This window comes from Geotrypetes seraphini, chromosome 1 (genome assembly GCF_902459505.1).
Source record: "Geotrypetes seraphini chromosome 1, aGeoSer1.1, whole genome shotgun sequence".
Lineage (NCBI taxonomy): Eukaryota > Metazoa > Chordata > Amphibia > Gymnophiona > Dermophiidae > Geotrypetes > Geotrypetes seraphini.
Window position 1 is genome coordinate 5,822,868 of NC_047084.1, and position 22,157 is coordinate 5,845,024.

General features: G+C 43.9%; 1 protein-coding gene across 8 annotated transcripts in view; it reads left to right on the forward strand.

The window, feature by feature from the left end:
• The window catches only part of KIAA0825 (KIAA0825 ortholog), a 500,428-nt gene that overhangs the window by 83,066 nt on the left and 395,205 nt on the right, over positions 1 to 22,157 (forward strand). For all 8 annotated transcript variants that reach the window (XM_033917989.1, XM_033917815.1, XM_033918166.1 and 5 more), the window contains one exon: positions 7,448 to 7,713. In XM_033917989.1, the coding sequence (XP_033773880.1) occupies positions 7,448 to 7,713 (266 nt within the window). The remainder of the gene's footprint in view (positions 1 to 7,447; positions 7,714 to 22,157) is intronic.

Below are 22,157 nucleotides of genomic sequence, written 5' to 3' on the forward strand. Positions count from 1 at the left end.
TTTGCCTCCTATTGTCTCAGGTGTTCAAGTAACTAGTAAGATCTTTAGGGCAGGGGATAATTGTAACTCGATTGTAAAGATAATGTAAGCAACTGTGAACCTTTCTTTAAAAAGTGTACCGTATATACTCAAATATAAGCTTGGCCTGGATGAGGAGGAGTCGGTAGGAGTAAAGCGCCTGGGAGCGGGGTTGATTTTTCTTGCGCTAAATTTCATGCGGCTTGGAGAATGCTGTTGTAGGAGAGGGTAGCTAGCAGGCTGGGAAAAGGTTAGGCAGAGTTGTCGCTCCTGAACTAAAATTAGGTTATATTTTCCTGTGAGCGAGGGGATCAACTTAGGCCTTCCTTTTATAAGGCTTGTTTTGCTTCGATGTTGCTGTTCTGGGACATGGGAGGGGCCCAAAAGTGGGACAAGGAAGGGAGGGAGGGAGTGTGTTTTTGAACACAGAAGGCATAAACTTGGGAGAGAGAACGGAGGAAAGGGAGAGAAAGAGGTGCTGAGGTGGAGGAGGGATTAGAAAGGGAGAATTAGGCGTGAGTGTGACAGTGAGAGGGAAGGAGAGATGGTGTACACAGGGAATGGAAGAAAGAGGAGAGTTTTTGGTCATAGGGAGGGAATGAGGTACAGATGATAGGGAAGAGAAAGATGAACATAAGAATTGCCACTGCTGGGTCAGACCAGTACATTGTGCCCAGCAGTCTGCTCATGCGGTGGCCCTCTGGTCAAAGACCAGCGCCCTAACTGAGACTAGCCCTATCAGCGTAAGTTCCAGTTCAGCAGGAACTTGTCTAACTTTGTCTTGAATCCCTAGAGGGTGTTTTCCCCTATGACAAACTCCGGAAGAGCGTTCCAGTTTTCTACCACTCTCTGGGTGAAGAAGAACTTCCTTATGCTTGTATGGAATCTATCCTCTTTCAATTTTAGAAAGTGCCCTCTTGTTCTCCCTACCTTGAAGAGGGTGAACAACCTGTTCTTATCTACTAAGTCTATTCCCTTCAGTACCTTGAATGTTTCGATCATGTCCCCTCAATCTCTTCTGTTTGAGGGAGAAGAGGCCCAGTTTCTCTAATGTTGTGGTGGAAAGTGTGAGACAAATTGAAAGGGATGCAAGAGGGAGGAATGCTGGATATATTGGTGAAGGGAATGGAGGAGAGATGTGACATTGTACTGGAGAGGGGTGATAGAAGGAGAAATGCTGGGCATGGGGCTGGTGGGCAGGGGCAAAAGATGAGAAAGGGATAAATGCTGGACCATGGTAGGAGGAACCAATGGAATCAACAGAAGAATTTGCAGAAGATGGGATAGCGGAAAAAAGAAACTGGGACCAACTTGATGGAAAAATAAGTCTCCAGACAAGAAAGCTAAAAAACGGAATTTATTGACTAAAATATGTTAGCTTTGGGAAATGCTTTGTATTGTGTTCAAAAGGAAATGTATTTCTGGTTTTATTTCTACAGTTTTGAAGTACTTGCTGACCCTTGCTGTGACTGGTGGGGATCCCCAAGCACTGCCAGCAAAGGACCTCCTCTAGAGACTGCCAGAACTCCTCTCCACAAAGCGCAGCAGTCGCTGGCAGCATTCATGAGCCACTGAGGTGCCAGCATCTGTGACTCAGGGATGCTACTGCTGCTTGACAAGCTTGGCAAAATGGACCCCTGGCCAACTGCAGAGGAAGTCCTTAGCTGACAGTTTGGGGGTCCTCATCAGCTGACTATTTATATTTTATATTTACATTAGAGGCTCTGGTAGAAACTCGTTTATAAAGTATGTATTCTTCGCAATTAATATTTCCAAATTAATAAAGTGTCTTTGCTTATTTGTAAATTGGTCTCTACCAGAGCCTTTAATTCAGTAGCATAATTAAATGAAATAACTACTTCTGAAGTTTTTTAGGGACATGCGGGGACGGATTTGATTCCAGCGGGGATGGGCGAGCTTAGGTTTGACTCCAGCAGGGACGGACAGGGACAGGTTTGACTCTACCGGGGATGGGTGGGGATGGGCTTGATTTCTGTCCCTGCGCAACTCTCTATATTAAACACAGCAATATAATGCACTGTATATGCAGTGCTATACACACATTGCAGTTACTTTTTCTGTCCCTAATAGGTTAACAATGTTAAGTTTTTGTACCTTTTCTACATTGTTTTAATATTTCTTGTAGCAAACTGGAAGTGAACTGTTTTCTCTCTTTTAGGAAGAATAATGTTATGACCTATCTAGTTTGGATTTTCTGTCACTCAGATTGATTTCTGTGTCAGTGTAATCATTATATTAAGCCTGATATTAGAAAATTATGTATTTTGAGATAGATTTATAATGATTGAAACCACCATATTTTATTTTCCAAATTTGGAATTGATAGATTTTTCCATGTGTATTATTTTCTTTTTGGTAGTTGGCTTCCTTCTGAAATTTGTTTCTATATTTTGCAGTTTATATTGGAGTTTCATTTATTATCCCAGGACAAGCAGGCAGCATATTCTCACACATGGGTGATGTCACCGATGGAGCCCCGGTACAGACTACTTTAAAAGTGCATCACCACTTTAGAAAGTCCACGATAGCCCGAACCGCGCATGTGCGAGTGTCTTCCCGCCCGACGTAGGGCACATGGTCCCTCAGTTTCTTAGTTTCCACGGAGCTAAGAAGTCGCGTCTTTTTCAACGGCTGTTGAAATCTTTTTGTACTGCCTTCCCGCTCTCACGGTTGTCTGACTTTTCAGTCAGTTTTATTTTCTTTTTATTAGTGGAACTTTTTTTTTTGTAAAAAAAAAAATTTGTTAAAATTTTTGTTTTCTTCCTTTTGTGGGTTCGGCCCGGCGAGGCCTGTTCGACCACCTTGGCCTCGGATTTTAATTTAGCTGAGGCTGTCTTCCCTTCAGTGTCCCGCCCGCAGACGGGTTTCAAGAAGTGTGGATGGTGTGCTTGCCCCATTTCGGTTACTGATCCGCATCACTGGTGCCTGCAGTGCTTGGTGCCCGAGCACCGTCCTGAAACCTGTTCTCTTCATTCGTCTCTACGAAGAGGACTCTTAAAAATCGCCTGATCTAACAGCGCCTCCTCTGCAGTGTCACAATGGAGGGCAAATCGACACCGCTGCCGACGTCGGCGGCACTGGCCGAATCGACACCGCTTCAATCGACATCGGTGGAACCGTCTTCGGTGTCGAATGTTCCAGTAGGTTAGCCGGCTAAGAAGCCTTCCCCCACCTCCTCTGGGCCTCAAGTCAAAACAGCAGTGAGTCAAGTCCTGCCAACCTCGAGGAGAATCAAGAAACGCTCTGCTCCGATCTCGGTGAGTGCCTCAACGTCTGCCTCCTCGTCGCCGGAGAGTAGAGCCGCACCGAAGGTACCGGCAAAAAAGCCGACGGTACCGGTGCTTATTCTTAAGCAGCACATTAAAGAATTGCAGCAAGACGAATTAAGGGAGCAGTTCCAACTGCTGATGCCGACTATGCCCATGTCGACACCGACTCCTCCGGTGCCAGTCAGGTCTGAGCCCTCGACACCGGTAGCACCTGGACAGGAATCTCTATCGGTACCACCATGTCTCATTAAGGAGCCAACGCCGATGATTCGCCGATACCGTTCATCTTCAGCTCAGACGTCACCTGAGATGATGTTGGTGCGGTCAGGAAAGGCTCTGAAAAAGTTAAAGCATCTCGAACCTTTGACACCGAGTGCTCGGCACCAACCCTGGACAACTCAGGATTTAGATCTTGGGGGAGATTCTGAGCAAGAACCTAATTTGTCTGAAGAGGAGGGTTCTTCTGAAGATGAATTTTTTCACCACTCTTCTCAAGAGGCTCCTGTTGTGTCTGAGAAGTCATCTTTTTCCAAATTCCTAAGGGAAATGTCTGAAACCTTAGCCATTCCCTTAGAAGCTGACTCTAAAAAATCTAAAGAGTTCCTGGATGCCTTGGACTACGATCAGCCACCCAAGGACCTTCTTAAACTTCCCCTCCATGATATATTGTGGGAAACTTTTTACAAGAATCTAGAAACACCTCTTACCATCCCCGTAGCTCTGCGTAAGCTAGATTCTCTGTATAGGGTGGTTCCTATTCCAGGGTTTGACAAGCCACAGCTCCCCCATGAATCTCTCCTAGTGAAATCTTCAGGGGTTAGTGTATATGCCTCTGTACCTCCTGGCAAAGAGGGCAAGGCAATGGACCGGTTTGGCAAAAGGCTATTCCAGAATGCTATGTTGGCCAGCCGGTCCAGTAACTACACTTTTCACTTCTCATTTTATATGAAGCATTTAGTTAAACAAGTTGCCACGTTCTAAAAATATCTGCCTGAACGTAAGCTCTCTGCTTTTTAGCCCTTCGTTTCTGACCTGCTCCAGCTTCGCAAGTACATGGTTTGTTCCATCTATGATACCTTCAAACTTTCCTCACGTGCTACGGCAATGTCAGTGGCCATGCGATGTATGGCCTGGCTTTGAGTGTCTGAATTGGACGTCAATCATCAGGACAGGTTAGCCAATGCACCTTGTCTGGGGAACGAACTTTTTGGTGCCTCCATGGACATGTCTACCCAAAAGTTGTTTGCTCATGAGACCAGTAGGACACTCTAGTAAAGCCCCAAAAAAGCCTCCACCTTCTCGTTCCTTCAGACCAGCCTCTTCATATCAGAGAAGGTATGCTGCAAAACCTGCAACTCCAGCCCTGTCTCAACCCAGGAGACAGAGGCAACAACAACCACCACGTCAGCAACAGCAAAAACAACAGGTTGCCCCCCCAAAAAAAAATCTACCCAGCGTTTTTGACGTATTTCTTCAGAGCATAGTCAATGTCAACATTCTACAGACTTTGCCTCAGCCCATGGGAGGCCATCTCCAATTTTTCATAGCTCATTGGAAGCTCATAACATCAGACCTCTGGATCCTCACCATCATTCGTCAGGGTTACACTCTCAATTTTCACACCCTGCCACAAGAGCATTCTCCAAGAGAGTCTGTTTTGGACTCTGCACAGTCCTCCCTTCTTCTGCAGGAGGTTCAATCCTTTCTGCTGTTGAATGCCATCGAGGAAGTTCCCCTCAATCAGCAGGCCCAGGGATTCTACTCCCGTTACTTCTTAGTTCCCAAGAAGACCGGAGGACTGAGACCCATCCTGGATCTCAGAGCTCTCAACAAATTTGTAGTCAAAGAGAAATTCAGGATGCTGTCCCTCGCCCTGCTTTATCCTCTCCTCAATCAGAATGACTGCTATGATCTCTGGATCTCAAGGAAGCCTACACACATATTCCAGTTCATCCGGCTTCCAGGAAGTACCTCCATTTCCAGATCAATCGATGTCATTACCAGTACAAGGTCCTTCCCTTCAGCCTGGCATCTTCTCCAAAAGTCTTCATGAAGTGCCTCATTGTAGTGGCTGCATCTCTCAATTCCCACGGCCTCCAAGTCTTCCCTTATCTGGACGACTGGTTGAGCAAGGTTGTTTCATCTCAGGAAGTGCTTCAAGCAACATCTCAGACTATTTCTTTTCTTCAGATACTAGGAATCGAAGTCAACTTCCCCAAATCACATCTCATTCCGACTCATCTGCAGTTCATTGGGGCAATCCTAGACACCACTCTCATGAGAGCGTTTCTTCCTCCAGATCGCCTTCAGGCTCTCATACGTCTGTGTCAGCAACTGCTTCCTCTTCAGTCCATCTCTGCCAGGCACATGATGGTGTCCATGTGACACCACTGGCAAGGCTACATCTTCGAACTCCTCAGTGGACTCTTGCTTCTCCGTGGTCTCAAGTGACGGATCGTCCCTCACAACATATATCTGTGACATCATCTCTTCTACAGTCACTTCGTTGGTGGATAACCTCTTCCAATCTTGCCAGAGGTCTCTTTTTTCACTTGCCCTCTCACCACAAGGTCATCATGATAGATGCATCCCCTTATGCCTGGGGGGGGGACTCATATGGACAATCTTCAGACTCAGGGAATTTGGACCGCTAAGGAATGGAAATTTCACATCAATGTCCTGGAACTCAGAGCAATGTTTTATGCCCTCAAGGCTTTTCACCATCTTCTCTGCCCTCGAGTCCTCTTCCTTCGCACAGACAATCAAGTAGCAATGTAGTACATAAACAAACAAGGAGGCATGGGCTCTCTCCTGTTGTGTCAGGAGGCCCAGAAAATCTGGACTTGGGCAACCACTCGCAACCTTTTCCTAAAGGCTGTCTACATTCAAGGGGAGAAGAATTCCTTAGCAGACAGCCTTAGCAGAATCCTTCAGCCTCATGAATGGACTCTCAAGTCTGCAACTCTCCAGTCCATCTTTTCTCAATCGGGTACCCCACAAATGGACTTATTTGTGGCTCCTCACAATCACCAGTTGCCCCAGTTTTGCTCCAGACTCTCCTCTCCTCTCTGTCTGGAAGCAGATGCTTTTCTCCTGGATTGGACGGGTCTGTTTCTATATGTATTCCCTCCAATCCCTCTCATGTTGAGAACTCTGTTCAAGCTCGAGAGAAGCAGCCACCATGATTCTCATTGCTTCACGGTGGCCCAGATAACATTGGTTCCCTCTTCTACTTCAACTCAGTTCCAGGGAGCCCATACCTCTTCCAATATTTCCTATAGTTTCATAGTTTATTTAAAATTTGATTACATGCCTATCAAAATTCTAGGCGAAAGTACAATATTGATAAAAATAGGGGTACAATAGTTTAAAACACAAATATCTTCAAACTAAAGACAAACCATACAGATTATACATGGAAAGGAAGAGGGAACTACAATAAAGTTAAGAAAAGAAACATATAAGGAACAAACAAAAGGGAGGGGAAGACACATTTTGTGCTGCTAAGATTCTGTTAAAAGAAAGAAAAGAAACAGGTTAAGGCGAGTAGGAGATATGTAAAGGGTACTTGGCGTCACTAGATATTTTTAAGCATGGCACACATTTAGGGCTCCTTTTACAAAGGTGCGTTAGGGCCTTAACACGCGGAATAGCGCGTGCTAATCAGGTGCGTGCACTAAAAATGCTAGCGCATCTTTGTAAAAGGAGTCCTTAGTATATTGTGCTTCACTTAACCATGCATGTAACTTCCTTGGTGTGTCTGAACATGATGCAAGCCCAGTAAGCTTTACAATTACTATGGCTCTAAACTACCAAGATAGCTTCTGAATGAGTCAGCTGCTGAGAGACTTCCTAACCTAGGGGGTAGTTTACAAGAAATCTGACCAGAGGTCACCATTCTTAAAATTTCTAACCCAAATGGTTTCATTCAACTGGTTTCTAACCCAGTCTTCATACAGGCCAGTTTAGGAGCATAAATCTTTTGAATATTGGGCCCACAGTTTATTTGTTAAAATAACAGATATAATCATTCACTTTTGACCAATTTAATTATTACAGTTGGCCCTTGAGTAAATTGTTCATAAATTGTGATGTGCTTTCAGAGTATAAATAACTTTGTCATATTTTTTTCTCTCTAGTTTTGTTATGACATCATGGAAGAGCTTGACACATTACTTCCACTGGCTCTGTCATGTAAAGATGATTTTCTTCAGGAAATTAATTCAAACTTTGCAGAAGCCTGCTACAAAGTGGCAACAGATATCCTGGCAAGGCTACAGGAGAGGAGCAAAGGGGTTCCAGCAGAGGCACCAGTACAAAACCTGTATGCTGTTCTCTCGACAACAATATATGTCCTTCAGCATTTTACCCACAATAACATTTTAATGAGAGAGAGAAGCAAAAAGTAAGTCTTTGTATATATTAATATTGGTTAGAGAATGCATGGTAAAAATTAATTAATTTGTGGCTTTACTTTCATAGTATTTCTCTGGTTTTGTAATATTGTTTTTAAGGGCCTCCCAAATGTGAATAACAACCCCAAATAGGATCACAGAACATGGTTTGGAGTAATGACTTAGGTGAACAGCTCATATTAAAATCATCAGCGATGGGATCACATGATGCAGTAAGGAGAGCAGATGTGTTCCTTGTGGCTTCAAGGGAGGAAACTCATACTCTTAGTGATGTATGGGCCAGTCACAAGGACACTGATTTTTACAGACATTTACTTGCCCTTTGGCATACCATCATCAGCAATTAATTATGCTAGGAAACATGAATCTAGTTATGGATCCATTGTCAGATAGATTTACTGGATCTGCCTTCTTGGGTAGTAGTAACACACAGGTCCTGGCCTCTTTTGCATCAGCACTGAGTCTGATAGATTCCCACAGAGTCCTCCATTCTCCCGAGAAGGAGTATACCCATCTCTCCAGGGCCCATGGCACATATTCCAGATTAGATTATATCTTTGTCAGTCAGTCCTTTTTTTCCTTCTGGGCCATGAGCAGTCATTGGCCTTGGAGATGTCTCAGATCATTGCATGGTCTGGATTGATGTAGATTCTCCTATGTCCTATGGTGTTCAGAGGGGTTGGAGGTTCCCAGCCTATCTATATGGGGACATGCATTTTTACCACTATCTACAGGAGAAGTGGGATGCTTTTGTTAAGTTTAATGCACAGCATGTTCACCAGCCTGCTCTTTTTTGGTCAACAGCAAAAGCAGTGTTATGTGAAGACCTTATAGCATGGGCAGACTAGATGGGCCATTTGACCTTTATGTGCCATAATATTTATGTTACTAGTGCAAGAAACAAAAGATTGGCAGCAGGCATGTTTCACTTAGAATCACAATTCTCAGTAGCTAAATGCAGATTTATTCATTGTCCAACTAGAATTAACAAAGAAAATCTCCATGCTACCCGGGTGGCATTGGATTCACTCATCTGACTACCTCCCTGTTGCTTTTTGAATAGAAAAGGTAAATTTTATAAGTATGATAAGATAGGCAAGAGATGCCAGCATAGTGTTTCTCAACACGTGGTACGCATACCCTAGGGGATAAGTGAGCCGCTTGTTGGGAGTACGAGGCCTGGCCGCCAATTCCCACCCATCAGTAGATGCGGCACCCACTACCGCTGAGGATTCTGAGTTCCTACCCGCCCCCCCCGCCCCCCGAGGCCGCTTCCGACATCTCCACTCCCTCCCGCGCTGAAGCCACTTCTGACGTTCTCCGCCCCACATGCTGAAGCCACTTCCAATGATCTCCGCCTCGCCCCCAAAGCCGACACAGAAACCTTCTTCGAGCCGCCCTCATTCCTTCTGTCTTTAGCTGCATTCCTTGATTCGCACGCTGTTCATAAGTGGCTGACCCAGAAACCTCTCCAATGTCAGAGTTGACGTCGGTGGGGGAGAAGGCTTCTAGATCAGAGTTGACATCGGGGGGAAGGCTTGTAGATTGGCCATGTGCAGCTGCTAGTCGCTGCTTGCACCATCCTTGTGGGGAATGCTGCTGAAGGGTGAAGACCGTAGGGGTAAGTGTGGCTTGAAGAAGGTTTCTGTGTCGGCTTTGGGGGCGGGACGTAGAAATTCAGAAGCGGCTTCAGTATGGGGGGGATGGAGATCGTCAGAAGCAGCTTCAGCGTGGGGGGGGGAATGATCTTTTGCGACAAAGCCTGGAAGGCAGGGAGGGGGAGAAAGACGAGAGGGATAGATTGAAGGGGATGCAAGGTGGGGGAATATTGGACATAGTAATGGAGGGAGAGATGTGGCATGGTGCTGGAGAGGGGTGATAGGAATGGACATGGGGCTTAGCGGCAGTGGGGAAAAATGCTTCTACATGATCTGGGGAATGAGAGAGGGAGAAATGTTGGATGTATCAGTAGAGGGGGTGGGAGAGATGCCTAGATCTTTCAAGACAGATGGACAGTGAGAGAGAGAGGGAGATATATTGCCAATAGGGGTGGAGGAGAGGAAAAAAAGGTGGACTCGTGGAGGGACAGAGAGAGAGAGAGATGTTAGTTGGGGAAGGGCAATGGGGTCCGAAGGAGAGGAAGCGTGCAGGATGCAGAAAGAAAGAAATATTGTATGCACAGTCATAAGGAAATGCAGCCAGAGACTCATGAAATCACCAGACAAGAAAGGTAGGAAAATTTTATTTTCAATTTAGTTATCAAAATATGTTTGAATCATTTTTATTAAACAGAATTTGCAGAACAACAGGCACAGCAAAACATTTTTCAAAACATACCAGAAATCCAATCCCCACCCACCCAACCAAACCCCCCACCCTCCCACCCACCCCCCCCCCCACCCCGGCAGCAGCGGTGTAATCAAAAAACAAATGAATCTAAGGAATTCAAACAGGCCAAAGTTGGGATTGAACATAAGCAGTAAAAGTCAAACTAAATAGGTGCCAGCATTGATAATAGAGACGTCCAGATTTGGACGACAAATCCAGTATCTCACGGCGTTCCAACAGCATTTGTTGTAGCATTAAGGCTCTCCATTGTGAGATAGTCGGGGGTTGAGGCGAGAGCCATTGTAGTAATATACATTTCCGTCCCAGAAGCACCGTTTTCCGAATAAAAGCTGCACAGCCTGGTATGGGCGGATGAAATCGAATCCGCAGGGTAAAGAGAAAACTGGGGTGTAGTCTCCAAGAGCAATTCCAGAGCCGTGCCACCCAAGTCACCACTTGCATCCAAAAGGAAGATATCATGGGGCAGGACCAAAACATGTGTCCAAACGAAGCAATAGGACTGGTGCATTTACTACAACAATGTCCCACACTAAGTCCCATGGTATGTGCCCTTTTCGGTGTATAGAAGGCTCGGAGGAGGAACTTATAATTCCGATCTCTCTCAACAGCACAGATAGTAGCAGTCCTGCCGGCACGCAAGCCCTTTCGAAGTACAGCAGCCGATATAGGCAGTTGAAGATCTACAGTCCATTTCCGTGCCAAAGAAGAAAAGTCCAATTCACCAGCACGCCCCTGTAACCACTTATGATAGAAACGAAGTGGCACAGACTCTTGTGTTGTAAGAGAAAGCGCTTCTTGAAAATTGTCCTGAATCTCCTCACAGAGCCCCAGTGGGGTCAAAGCATGCAAGTAATGTTGAAGCTGCCGGTAGGCCAACCAATCCGTGGATAAGAGGTGATATTTCTCTTGTAGGTCGCCAAAGGACAATGGAGAACCAGTAGGCTGAATGGCCTGAAACACATAAGTAAGGCCGGCACGTGACCAACGTCGAATCACTGGAGAGTCCAGACCAGGCAGAAAGTCCCCATTACCCACTATGGGCAGATAAGGTGTAATGTGCGAAGTAGTCCCAAGTGTCTTACAGAACAATTTCCAGGCTTTACGCATTGCAGGTAGAAGTGGGTGAGAGAGCAACTGGGGCACATCTGGCAACCTAGATGTATGGAGGAGATAGCTAAAATGGAAGGGCTGAAAAAAGAAACATTCAATCACAGGCAATGAGAAATCAGTAGTATTACAAAACCAATCGTGTATGTGACGTAGCTGACAAGCCAGATTTAGTCTAGCTACACATAATAATCCTAACCCCCCTTTAGTGAGTGGCAGCGTTAGTTTGGTCAAGGCTATCCTCGCTCGTTTACCCTGCCACAAGAATTGTGACAAATGAGACCTATGGAGCGCTAAATGTTTTGTAGACAGCATGACTGGTAACATTTGTAGTATATATGTCCATTGTGGTAGCACCATCATGTTATAAAGGGCTATACGGCCAGACAATGAAAGGGGGAGGTGTCGCCATCCCTGCAGTGTGTGAGATGATTTACGGAGTAAGGGCAAGACATTAGCAATGTATAGTGTATTTAGATTCCTGGGAATAATCACACCTAAGTATGTCAGGTGAGAGGAGGCCCACTGCAAAGGAAATTCACCCGGCCAAGTCTGTTGTACTTCCAATAGTGTAGGGAGAGCTAGAGATTTCTGCCTATTTAATTCCAGGCCCGAATAGAGGTGAAATTCATCTAATATTTCCAACGCTCGTGGTAAGGAAGTATGCGGGTCCCCCAGTGCAAGTAAGAGGTCATCCGCGAAGGCCAGCACTCGCAATTGGGACTCACCTTCCGAAAGACCTGTAAGAACATCATCTCTGAGAATGGTACGCAACAATGGGTCTAAGTATAATAAAAATAATAAGGGAGATAATGGGCATCCCTGTCGGGTCCCCCTACCTATCTCAAACGGGGAGGAACGTATCCCGTTGACCAACACCGAGGCCGTCGGACTAGTATAGAGAGCTTGGAGGCAGGACATAAATCCAGGTGGGAGCCCTACATAGTGAAGGACCTGGAACAGATAATGCCAGTGTACTTTATCAAAGGCCTTAGCTGCATCAAGGCCAGCCAACAAACCCGGGCGTTGTTCCAGTTGCGCACGAGAATAAGCTAAAAGTATACGGCGAACATTAACCGTAGATTGTCGGCCTCTAACAAAACCCACTTGTTCAGGAATAATAATGGAGGGCAAAATATGGGCTAGGCGGTCCGCCAATATTCGAGCCAGTATTTTGACATCCACATTCAGCAGAGAGATGGGGCGATATGAATCCATACTGTCCGTTGGTTTAGAAGGCTTTGGAATTAATGTAATCAAGGCTACATTACAATGTCTAGGGAAAGCCCCACTATCCTGAATAGAAACATAATAATTTAAAAGAGAGGTGTGTATAACCGGGGATAAAATTTTGTAAAATTCAGGGGAATAGCCATCCGGACCTGGAGCAGTACAAGATTTTAAATTGTGTATGGCCTGGGTCACTTCAAGTGCATGTAGCGGACGATCTAACCTAGCTATCTGAGCAGCTGTCAGGCGAGGTAACCCCGCATCTGCCAGATAGTCATATACATCAGGACCTGTGTAGGGGCCAGGGGATGCGTAGAATTGTTCAAAATATTTCTGGAATCCCTCCGAGATATCACCTGGAGCAGTTAAAAAGTTTCCAGAACCATCTCGGATTGCGGGGACATAACGAGATCCCTTCCAACTCTTGGTTATGGAGGCCAATAACTTCCCAGCTTTATTACCATGTTTGTAAAAATGGAATTTACGGTAGAACAGGAGTTTTTTAGTACGTTCATGAATTAACGCATTTAAGGTCGTGAGCACCGCCCTATATTCCTCATGATTGGCGTCAGAGGGGTCTTGCAATAAGGTTCGTTTCAGCGCTCTTAATTTACTCTCTAGGTGTACTATGCGACATGCTATTCGACGGGTTCTAGTCGCAACATATGCGATAATATCGCCACGCAATACCGCCTTAGCCGCATCCCAAAACAAAGTTGGCTGGTGTATGTGTTGGGCATTATGTGTACAGTAGGTCTCCCACTTTTCCAGCAAATATGAGGTGAAGTGTGTATCAGTATGCAAGTAAGAGGGAAAACGCCAACCTGACCCAGGACCTGCAGGACCCCCCAATGTTACGTCAAGCCAAATCATATTATGATCCGATATTTCTAGGGGACCTATTGTGGCCTCAGTGACTTTAGGAAACAATGCCTCTGAAAGCAGTATGTAGTCAATTCTGGAAAAGGAGCCATGTGCTCTGGATTGGTGTGTATAATCCCGTTCGGTCGGATGGAGCAATCTCCAGGGGTCCACCAACCCCAGAGCTCGACACAGGTATGGAATGCCCCTGGCCTGACTCTCCCCCTTCCCACCGGCGAACCCTGAGCGATCCATAGCCGAATTATGTACTTGATTCAGATCACCCACCAATAGTAAAGGGCCATCCTGATCCTGCACACATATATTCACCAAATTCTGGAAAAATGCATGCTGATAATTATTCGGACCATAGCCCACCAATAATCGAAATGTCCCACTAGGCCCCTCCACTTTCACTAACAAATACCTGCCCAGAGGGTCACGTCGTAGGACCCGTATTACCCCTAAAAAGCCCTTACGAAATAGTATTGCCACCCCAGCTTTTTTCCCCGGGGAGGAGGCAAAGAATATCTCTCCAACCCAGCCTCTCCGAAGTTTCAAGTGTTCACTATCAGTCAGCCTGGTCTCCTGTAGGCAAGCTATATCTGCCGAGTGATGTTTCAGTTGATTCAATATTTTAGTACGCTTAACCGGCGAAGTTATCCCCGACACATTCCATGAAAGTATGCGTAATTTCCGATCACCCATAATATATGATAGGGCGATTGGAAAAACATCTATGCCCACCATAACCATAAGTCCCAGGGCGCCCAGCCTCACCCCGAGGACCATCACTCAACTCCCAATCCGTCCCTCTATTGGTCAGTATGTGTACCTGGCAAACAGAAAAAATATAACTGTAAGGAAAAATATACCACACCGCTGCTGCCCCAGAACAAATCCCAACCCCCACATCCCTGGTAATACACCCAAAACCTCCCATTTAGGAGATCTAGAGTCACAGAAAATGACCTCCCCGGGACAGCCCCTACAAATAATTGTCAGCCCCAAAGTTAACCTTCCTGAAGCGTGCAGTCTTCAAATGTAATGTAGCCCAAGTATCCATGTCAGCCACCACTCGCAGCCATATCCATCATGCCAGTCACTCATTCGGGACCGCTAGCTGTTTGATGTAGTCGTCTGCGGCCTCCGGGGTCTGGAAGGATTTCCAAAGGCCATTACATTGAATCTTCAGATGAGCCGGGTAAGTAAATTGGAAACGCTGCTTCAAGTCCACCAGGCGGGAGCACAAAGGGTAATAGGGTCTCCGCCGTTCCTGCAGAGCCACAGAAAAATCCTGGCTAATGCGGACCGGATTTCCATCAAATTTCAGAGTATCTTTCATCAGTCTGTATTGTCGCAGCAATTCAACCTTGTGTTGGTAATTCAGGAGTTTGAGGATCACCACGCGCGGGCGCGCCTCCAGGCCAGGTCTAAGGCCTAAACGATGTGCCCGCTCAATGTGCAGGGGACCCATCGAAGGGCGCAGATCAAATTCTGTCTTAAACCAGCTCTCCAATCGCTCCGGCAGAGAGCGGTCCGGCAGCGTCTCGGGGATGCCCATCAGACGCAGGTTAGAGCGACGAGACCTGTTTTCCAGGTCATCGAGTTTGTCTGCCTGAGCTCTAACCTGCGCCTGCAGCGTGTCCATAGCAGAGTCCCGTGTTGTAGTGGAGTCTTCGAGGTCTGACACCCTCTGTTCAAGCTCCGTCGTGCGGGCTGCAGCTGTGGCTAACAAGGATTCAATGCTGGAGATCCGGGCAGTCAGCGTCTCCATTTGGGGCCCCAGGACCTGTTCCAAAGCCGTTTTGATGTCTCTCAGGGCCGATTCAGTCAGGCCAGAGACTGCCGTCGCGGGGCTCGCCGCCATTTTAGGGTCCACGGGCCGGGCACGTTCTTTTTCTTTTTTCGTGAATTTCGGCGGCATAGAGTCGGGCGACCGGGCGAGATACCGGTCCATGCAACGGCGATGCGCTTCGGAGAATTTACAAGCTGCGGTGGAAGTCAGAGGGGCAAGAAATCAGGCACGATTTTGCAGGGCTGCCCCGGAGCGAACGAGGAGACGTCCTCACTCGCTCATATCATCACGTGACTCCTAGTTATCAAAATATGTCAGTTTTGTGAATTTATATCTGCTGTCTAAATTTTGCTCTATATTTGTCTATTTTTCTATACAGTATAATCTCGTTATAACGGACTTCAAGGGACCTGGAAAAACAGTCCGTTGTATCCAGAGTCCATTATATCAAGAGTTGCATTTTTAAAAAATTTTATTTAGGTCAACTTGAAACAACGTACAATCAATGAACAGTCACTGCACAAGCATATCAGCAACATCAATAACAAAATTCAGAAAAACATTGGTATGACGCGAAATGATTGCAAAACCAGAATACTAAAAGATGTTCTAAAGCATTATGTTGTACTGTACTGGAAAGAAAAATAATCTGTCATTTTCTTCTGGGCTGCATTTTGATACTATATCACCGGCACACCACGTGTCTTGTAGGCAGAGCCTGCATGTCCGTTATAGCCGAACAAAACTATAGCTAAAAGTGGCTCTGGGGACCAAATTGGTTGTCCGTTATATCCGAAAGTCCGTTATATGCGAGTCTACTATATGCGATGATTTTCTGCATGTTTATAAAGGCGCATGGCTGGCTGCTATAGGTGAGGTTCCGTTATAAGCGAGTCCGTTATAACGAGATTATACTGTAGTTGTTACTGATTGCATATTTTAAAGTGATCTGCCTTGACTTCTTTGAAAAAAGCACGAATATAAATGATAATTAACATTTTCTCTGTGTACAGTGTGCTTTGTGGGGTTTTTAAAAAAAATTTGTGGTTACCATTATGTATTAATAAGATTATATTGTGTGTATATGAAAAATGGATGGAAGAAATTGCATTACAATTAGTACTATTATTATGGGGGTGGGGTCAGGGGTGTAGCTTGGACGGGGCTTGGGTGGGGGTACTCAGTTGGTATTTGTTAGGCTTAGGGGGTACTTGGCTTGATGAAGTTGAGAAACACTGTGCTAGCACAAGTGGTTAAAAACTTGGAGTGAGTCCAGAATGGTTTTGGCATTGTGCAACATTTGGGGTGGGGGGGGGATGGTGCTCACCAACTGGCCAGAAGAAATAACAAACCTCTCTGCAGACTTTTTTCAAATATCATATTCGCAGAGGGATTGATTCCCTGTAGACATATTGGCTTATTTAGAACATAGTGGTGTCCCAAAGTTGTTAAGTTGTTGGCAGAAGCTTTACTAGAATTAAATAAGCCTTTAACAGGCAAAGAACTGCAGCAGGCTATTAAGTCACTAAGACTGGGCTCTGCTACAGGGCCTGATGGTCTTCTCTAGCAAATTCTACAAATTTTTGCAGACTTTACTATCAGGCCCTTTACTTGCGTACTATAACGAGGTGATCAACTGGGGCTCCTTTCTACCATAAGAGAATGTTGCTCAAGCCTAAGCTTCCTCCTGATTTAATTGCCTCTTATAGGCCTATTTCCCTATTGAACATGGACTTTAAAAATTTGACCAGTATATTGGCATTCAAGTTGGCCATTGTATTGCCCAACATGGTGGGATATGAGTAGGTAGGGTTTGTTAGAGGTAGACATTTGGTTCTCAATGTATGCAAACTTCTTTTGTCTATGGCATATTGTCAAAGTAACCGTAGCTGACTGCCTTCTTTAGTTGTCAGCCTGGACAAGGAAAAGGCTTTTGATAAGATCTGCTGGAAATTTTTGTTTTTAACTCTTACTCATATGGGTTTTCAGGGCTTTTTCCTCCAGGTTGTCCAAGTTTTATATTCCTTTCCATAAGCATGCGTACTAGTTAATGGTGTCCATCCCTATTGCTAGAGGCAAATGGCAGGGGAGTCCTCTGTCTCCATTGTTTATGCTCTCTTTGGAACCCCTGTTTCATGTCTTCATATCTTCCACTGAGGTCTCTGGAGCTACTATACTTTACTGTTTATAGTAAATTATCTTTTTTGGTTTTTTATTTTACCCTTGATTTGTCTAATTCTAGTGCCCTACCTTTACTGCCTGAGGTTCGAATGGCCTGGAATGGAGAGTTTTCCTTGCAATGTGTTGATCACTCCTTTAAATATCTAGAATCCTCAATAACTATTATATGGTGAAATTGATTCCCAAATAGCTTTAAAGCATTAATTACCCCATTTTTTAAAAGTATATAATGTATATCCTTACATTTATGTCAAATTGCTTTAATAATAACTTTTTTCATTTAAATATATAGTATAATAATCAAATTTCATGTGCCCACTATCTCAAAAATAGATTAAAACATTAAAAGTCTTGTATATTGCACCCTGATTGGCTTAAATACGGTGAATGTCTCTCTATTGTATCAGCCAAATTGCTTCTGTCCCAAACATTCAAAGGCTACCATATGAAGCCCTTCCTTGATGTAAATACACAGCTGTACAAACTTATCTCCTCCTAAGATACTTCCTCAATGCCTCCAAATTGTTATGCATAATCCTTCTCGCATAAACCTCCCCCGATGTTCTGCAGTTCTAAGTTCCTTGTTCAACCCAACACAGATTCAGTGTTTAACAGTGCTGCTTTAGAAGTTAAATCAGTTAAATCATTTACAGCAGGGGTGTCCAACCTGCAGCCCGAGGGCTGCTTGCGGCCCTGTGAAATATTTTGTGCAGCCCTGGTCGAGGGCGATGCAGTGTTTTCCTCTGCTGCCCCCGGGTGTTTACCATCTTGCCGGCTCCCTCCTGTGTCTTGCTGCAGCGTTTGAAAGTTTGTGCGGCCCCAGAAACATTTTTTTCAGCCAATGCGGCTCAGTGAAGCCAAAAGGTTGGACACCCCTGATTTACAGCATGGCAATTCAAGTCACTCTTTCTGCAATACATTCTTATCATCTTTATCAAATAAATAGTTATCAAAGAACTTGATTCATTGAGAAGCGTGGTCTAGATAGATGGCATATAACTATTAGGGACCCGGCCTTGAAAAAGCTCTTTTCAGCGAAACATGTTGACAAAAGGAAGTTCCTAAGAAAGAGAGACCACGAACTGAAAGATAAGTTAAAGTTTAAAAAATTAAATCCATCTAATATAATAAAACCCTAAGACGCGCATGCGCACTCCCACCTGTGTGGTCCAGTAGGGAGAGAAACAGAAAGAAAGACAGACATATATTCTACCACCAGCGGGAGGAAGGGAGGCAGAAAGAAAAGAAGAAAGACACAGGGACAGGGAGAGACACAGAAAGACAGACAAAGGGGGCCAGGGAGAGACACAGACAGAAAGAAAGACAGCGGGACAGAGAGAGAGACAGAAATAAAGACAGACAGACATATATTCTAGCACCCGTTAATGTAACGGGCTAAAATACTAGTATAATAATATATTTATAAAGTTAAACATAGATTAACAAATGTATTTATAAAATTGGATCTGGTGAAGACAATGCACATTAAGCTTAACTTTATGAAATTGAATTGAACGTGGAGTGGTGCACCTGAGGATCTAGTGGACAATCTTTACGACCTGTTTCGAAAAGGGAACAAGTTTGATGTATGGTCACTAATGTTAGTTTATAGCATTTTAGCATGTAGGGTTTTAAGAATTGCAGCATCAACTTAAAGAAATGTTGCAATATCTTCGGCCCAAAGTCAAATAAGCACACTGCATGGCATGATTATACTGGACTGTGTCACTTAGCAACCAATATTTCTTCAAAAATGCTTAGAGTATGATTTTTTGAGAGTTGTGTCTGGATTGTCACAGCACAACATCCAGCAGTAGTCGGCCATCATACTCTCATTCCAGAAACCTTGGTAGCAATGCTCCATTAATTGAATGTCCTGATGAAAACATTCTCCTTATCGTCACTCGCCATATCAAGATTTTGCAGAAAAAAGTCAAGATGTTAGTGCAAAAAGTGTATTTTTAATGACACGCGACATCCAAGTTTCTGATATGAGTCAAGGAGATTCTGAATGCCTTCCTTGTATGAAAGAGACTTATGGCTGCCCAGAAAGTTTTCCACTAACCACTTGAATGCCTCCCAAGCTTCAAGCTGAGCTGCTGAGAGTGATTGCTTAAAATCTTCATTCTGCATAACGGTTTTGATCTGTGGGCCTATAAATATCAATTCCTACAGTTTTTCAGTGCTGAGTTTTGGAAATTTCTTAACAAGATATTGAAAACCTGGCGAGTTTGCTTTACCCATGGCTTTTACCAGGTTCTTCATCAACCCCAGCTTGATATGAAGAGGTGGAAGAAATATTTTATGAGGTTAGTACACGGGTTGCGTTTCGCATCCCAACATACAAGATATTCTATGCCAGCAACTCATACACAGACATGTAGTTTAATCAAAATAATATTTATTCAATTTATATCCAATTAAACTTGAGGTTAAAATTAGAATTGAGATTAAATTGCCAATTTCCGTTGTGCAGTAACAACTGCCTTCAAGCTTCTCTGTGAATTATCAATGAAGAGACAAACTGTTGAAGAGCCCGTTGATGTCATGACAAAAGCACAATGAGCCATTTACAGTGAAGAATGTTGTTAAGTTATGATTCCTTTTTCTGTAATGAGTTATATTAGAATCTTTTGCAAGCAAGTGCTTTTGCTTAAGCCTTGAAGCAAGAAGTTCTGCTTTTTCTTTTGAAAGATTTAGATCACAAATAAAATCATTGAGCTCAGCTTGTGTAAAGGTTAAGTTAAGTTAAGTTTATTAGGATTTTATATACCGCCTATCAAAGTTTTCTAAGCGGTTTTACAATCAGGTACTCAAGCATTTTCCCTATCTGTCCCGGTGGGCTCACAATCTATCTAACGTACCTGGGGCTATGGAGGATTAAGTGACTTGCCCAAGGTCACAAGGAGCAGCGCGGGGTTTGAACCCATAACCCCAGGGTGCTGAGGCTGTAGATCCAACCACTGCGCCACACACTCCTCCAAAGGTCTCTGGTTCTGAATCTTTATCATTCACATCATCAGGATCAGATAATTCTGGATTGTGACCAGCTGCTGCATCATCATTACATTCCTCATCATGTTCCACAGAAGCAAGTCCATCTTGTGGAGGTACAGGGACAGGCAGTGAGTTATCATGGGGAACAAGCCTAATAGCAGAATCCAGAATAGGATATATAATTTTGTGCTTAGTTTTAGCTGAGAATCCTCTTGTGTTCACAAGGCAAAAGAAGCAATCTTTAATATGGTCTCGCGGTTCCCTCCATATCATTGGGATTGCAAATGACATCGCTGCCTTTCGTCGATTGAGCCAGTCATGAAGTCCGTACAAATGATATGAACTGGTACAAATGATATGTGGAGCCCAAGACTTATCCGGGTCACCCAGTGGACAGCCAAAGTACAATTTGTATACCTTCTTCAGATCTACGGTAATTGGGCAACGTCGTGCTTTAATCGTGAATGAACCACAAACGTAACAGAAACTATTTGGATGATTAGTACAGAGTCTTGGCATGATAAAGACTGATATTAATCACCGTCTGCAGCATAAAAAACAAAGACAACTGTCGTTAACCCTAGCTATACGTTTATCATATAAACGCATGATATATCACCCAATTAACGTTTATAATTATGTATAATGAGCCTTGTTACAAAAATGTGATGTGCTAGTGAAAAACTAAACACAGATTTGAAATCAGCATGAAAAATACTATAAAACCCACACATTAACTCTGATGAAAATGCGTTGACCTGTGTAATCATTGTCATTTTTTTAAAATTTTCCTTACAATAGGTTAATTTCTCCTAAAGAAATGTTGAAGCAGTATATGGTAGAAATTCTGTCTCTGGACTTTTCACCACTCCCACAGATTTCTAAAGCATTTTATATTTCTTCTTTAAAGAATATTTCAGGAGGAGAGGTGGAAGATATGATATATGTATTTGACTACTATGCTAGAAACATTTATTAAAGAGACTACATTAAGAAAGGGTTACCGTATGACTCTAGAAAAAGAAGGACAGATTGAGACATCTGGGTTTTACTTCTATTACTTTCAGTGTAAATAAAACTCAGATGTCTCTCTATCTGTCCTTATTTCCATTGCTTTCAATGGAAGTAAAACCCGAATATCTCAATCCATCTTCTTTTTGCTGGAGCCATATGGTAACTCTACATTAAGAGGTACCTTTGTTGGTTACCTTTTTTTGTATTGAAGATAGAGATCTAATCTAATCTTCTATTTGTGAGTCGCACAAGCCTATACAAGCTCTAGGCAACTGATGAGTAAACAGGGAGGAAAGGGGAAGGGAACAAATAAGAGGAAAAGAGAAAAGGCAGATATTAATTAATTGTCAAAGAGGTAAGTTTTCAGGTTTTTTTCGGAAGAAGGAGTAGTTGCCCTCCTTTCTGATAGTTTCTGGGAGATCATTCCAGGTTTTTACTCTCAGATAGGTTATCATGGAGTTGAAAATTTGCTTGTATTGAAGGTTCCATATGGGCGGTAGGTTCAGTTGAATTCTGTTAAGGATTCTTCTGGATGTGGACCAGGTCGCTGAGAATATCTGTATAAGGGGAGCAGCCGAGTTTCCATGTAATATGTTTTGTAGGATACATAATGTTTTGAAGTTTATTTGGGATGATATTGGAAGCCAGTGTAGTTGTTTGAGGAAGGTCGAGATCAAATCATATTTCTTTAGGCTGAAAATCAGTCATAATGCTGTGTTCTGGATGAGTTGAAGTTTGTGGATTAGTGTGGTGTTGATGCCCGAGTAGACAGAAATGCAATAGTCCAGCTGAGGCAGGACCATCATCTGGACGATCAATGCAAAGTACTATGGATGAAAGTATGGCCTAGTGAGTCGTAATTGTTTCATTGTGTAGATAGTCTTTTTCCAAAGATTT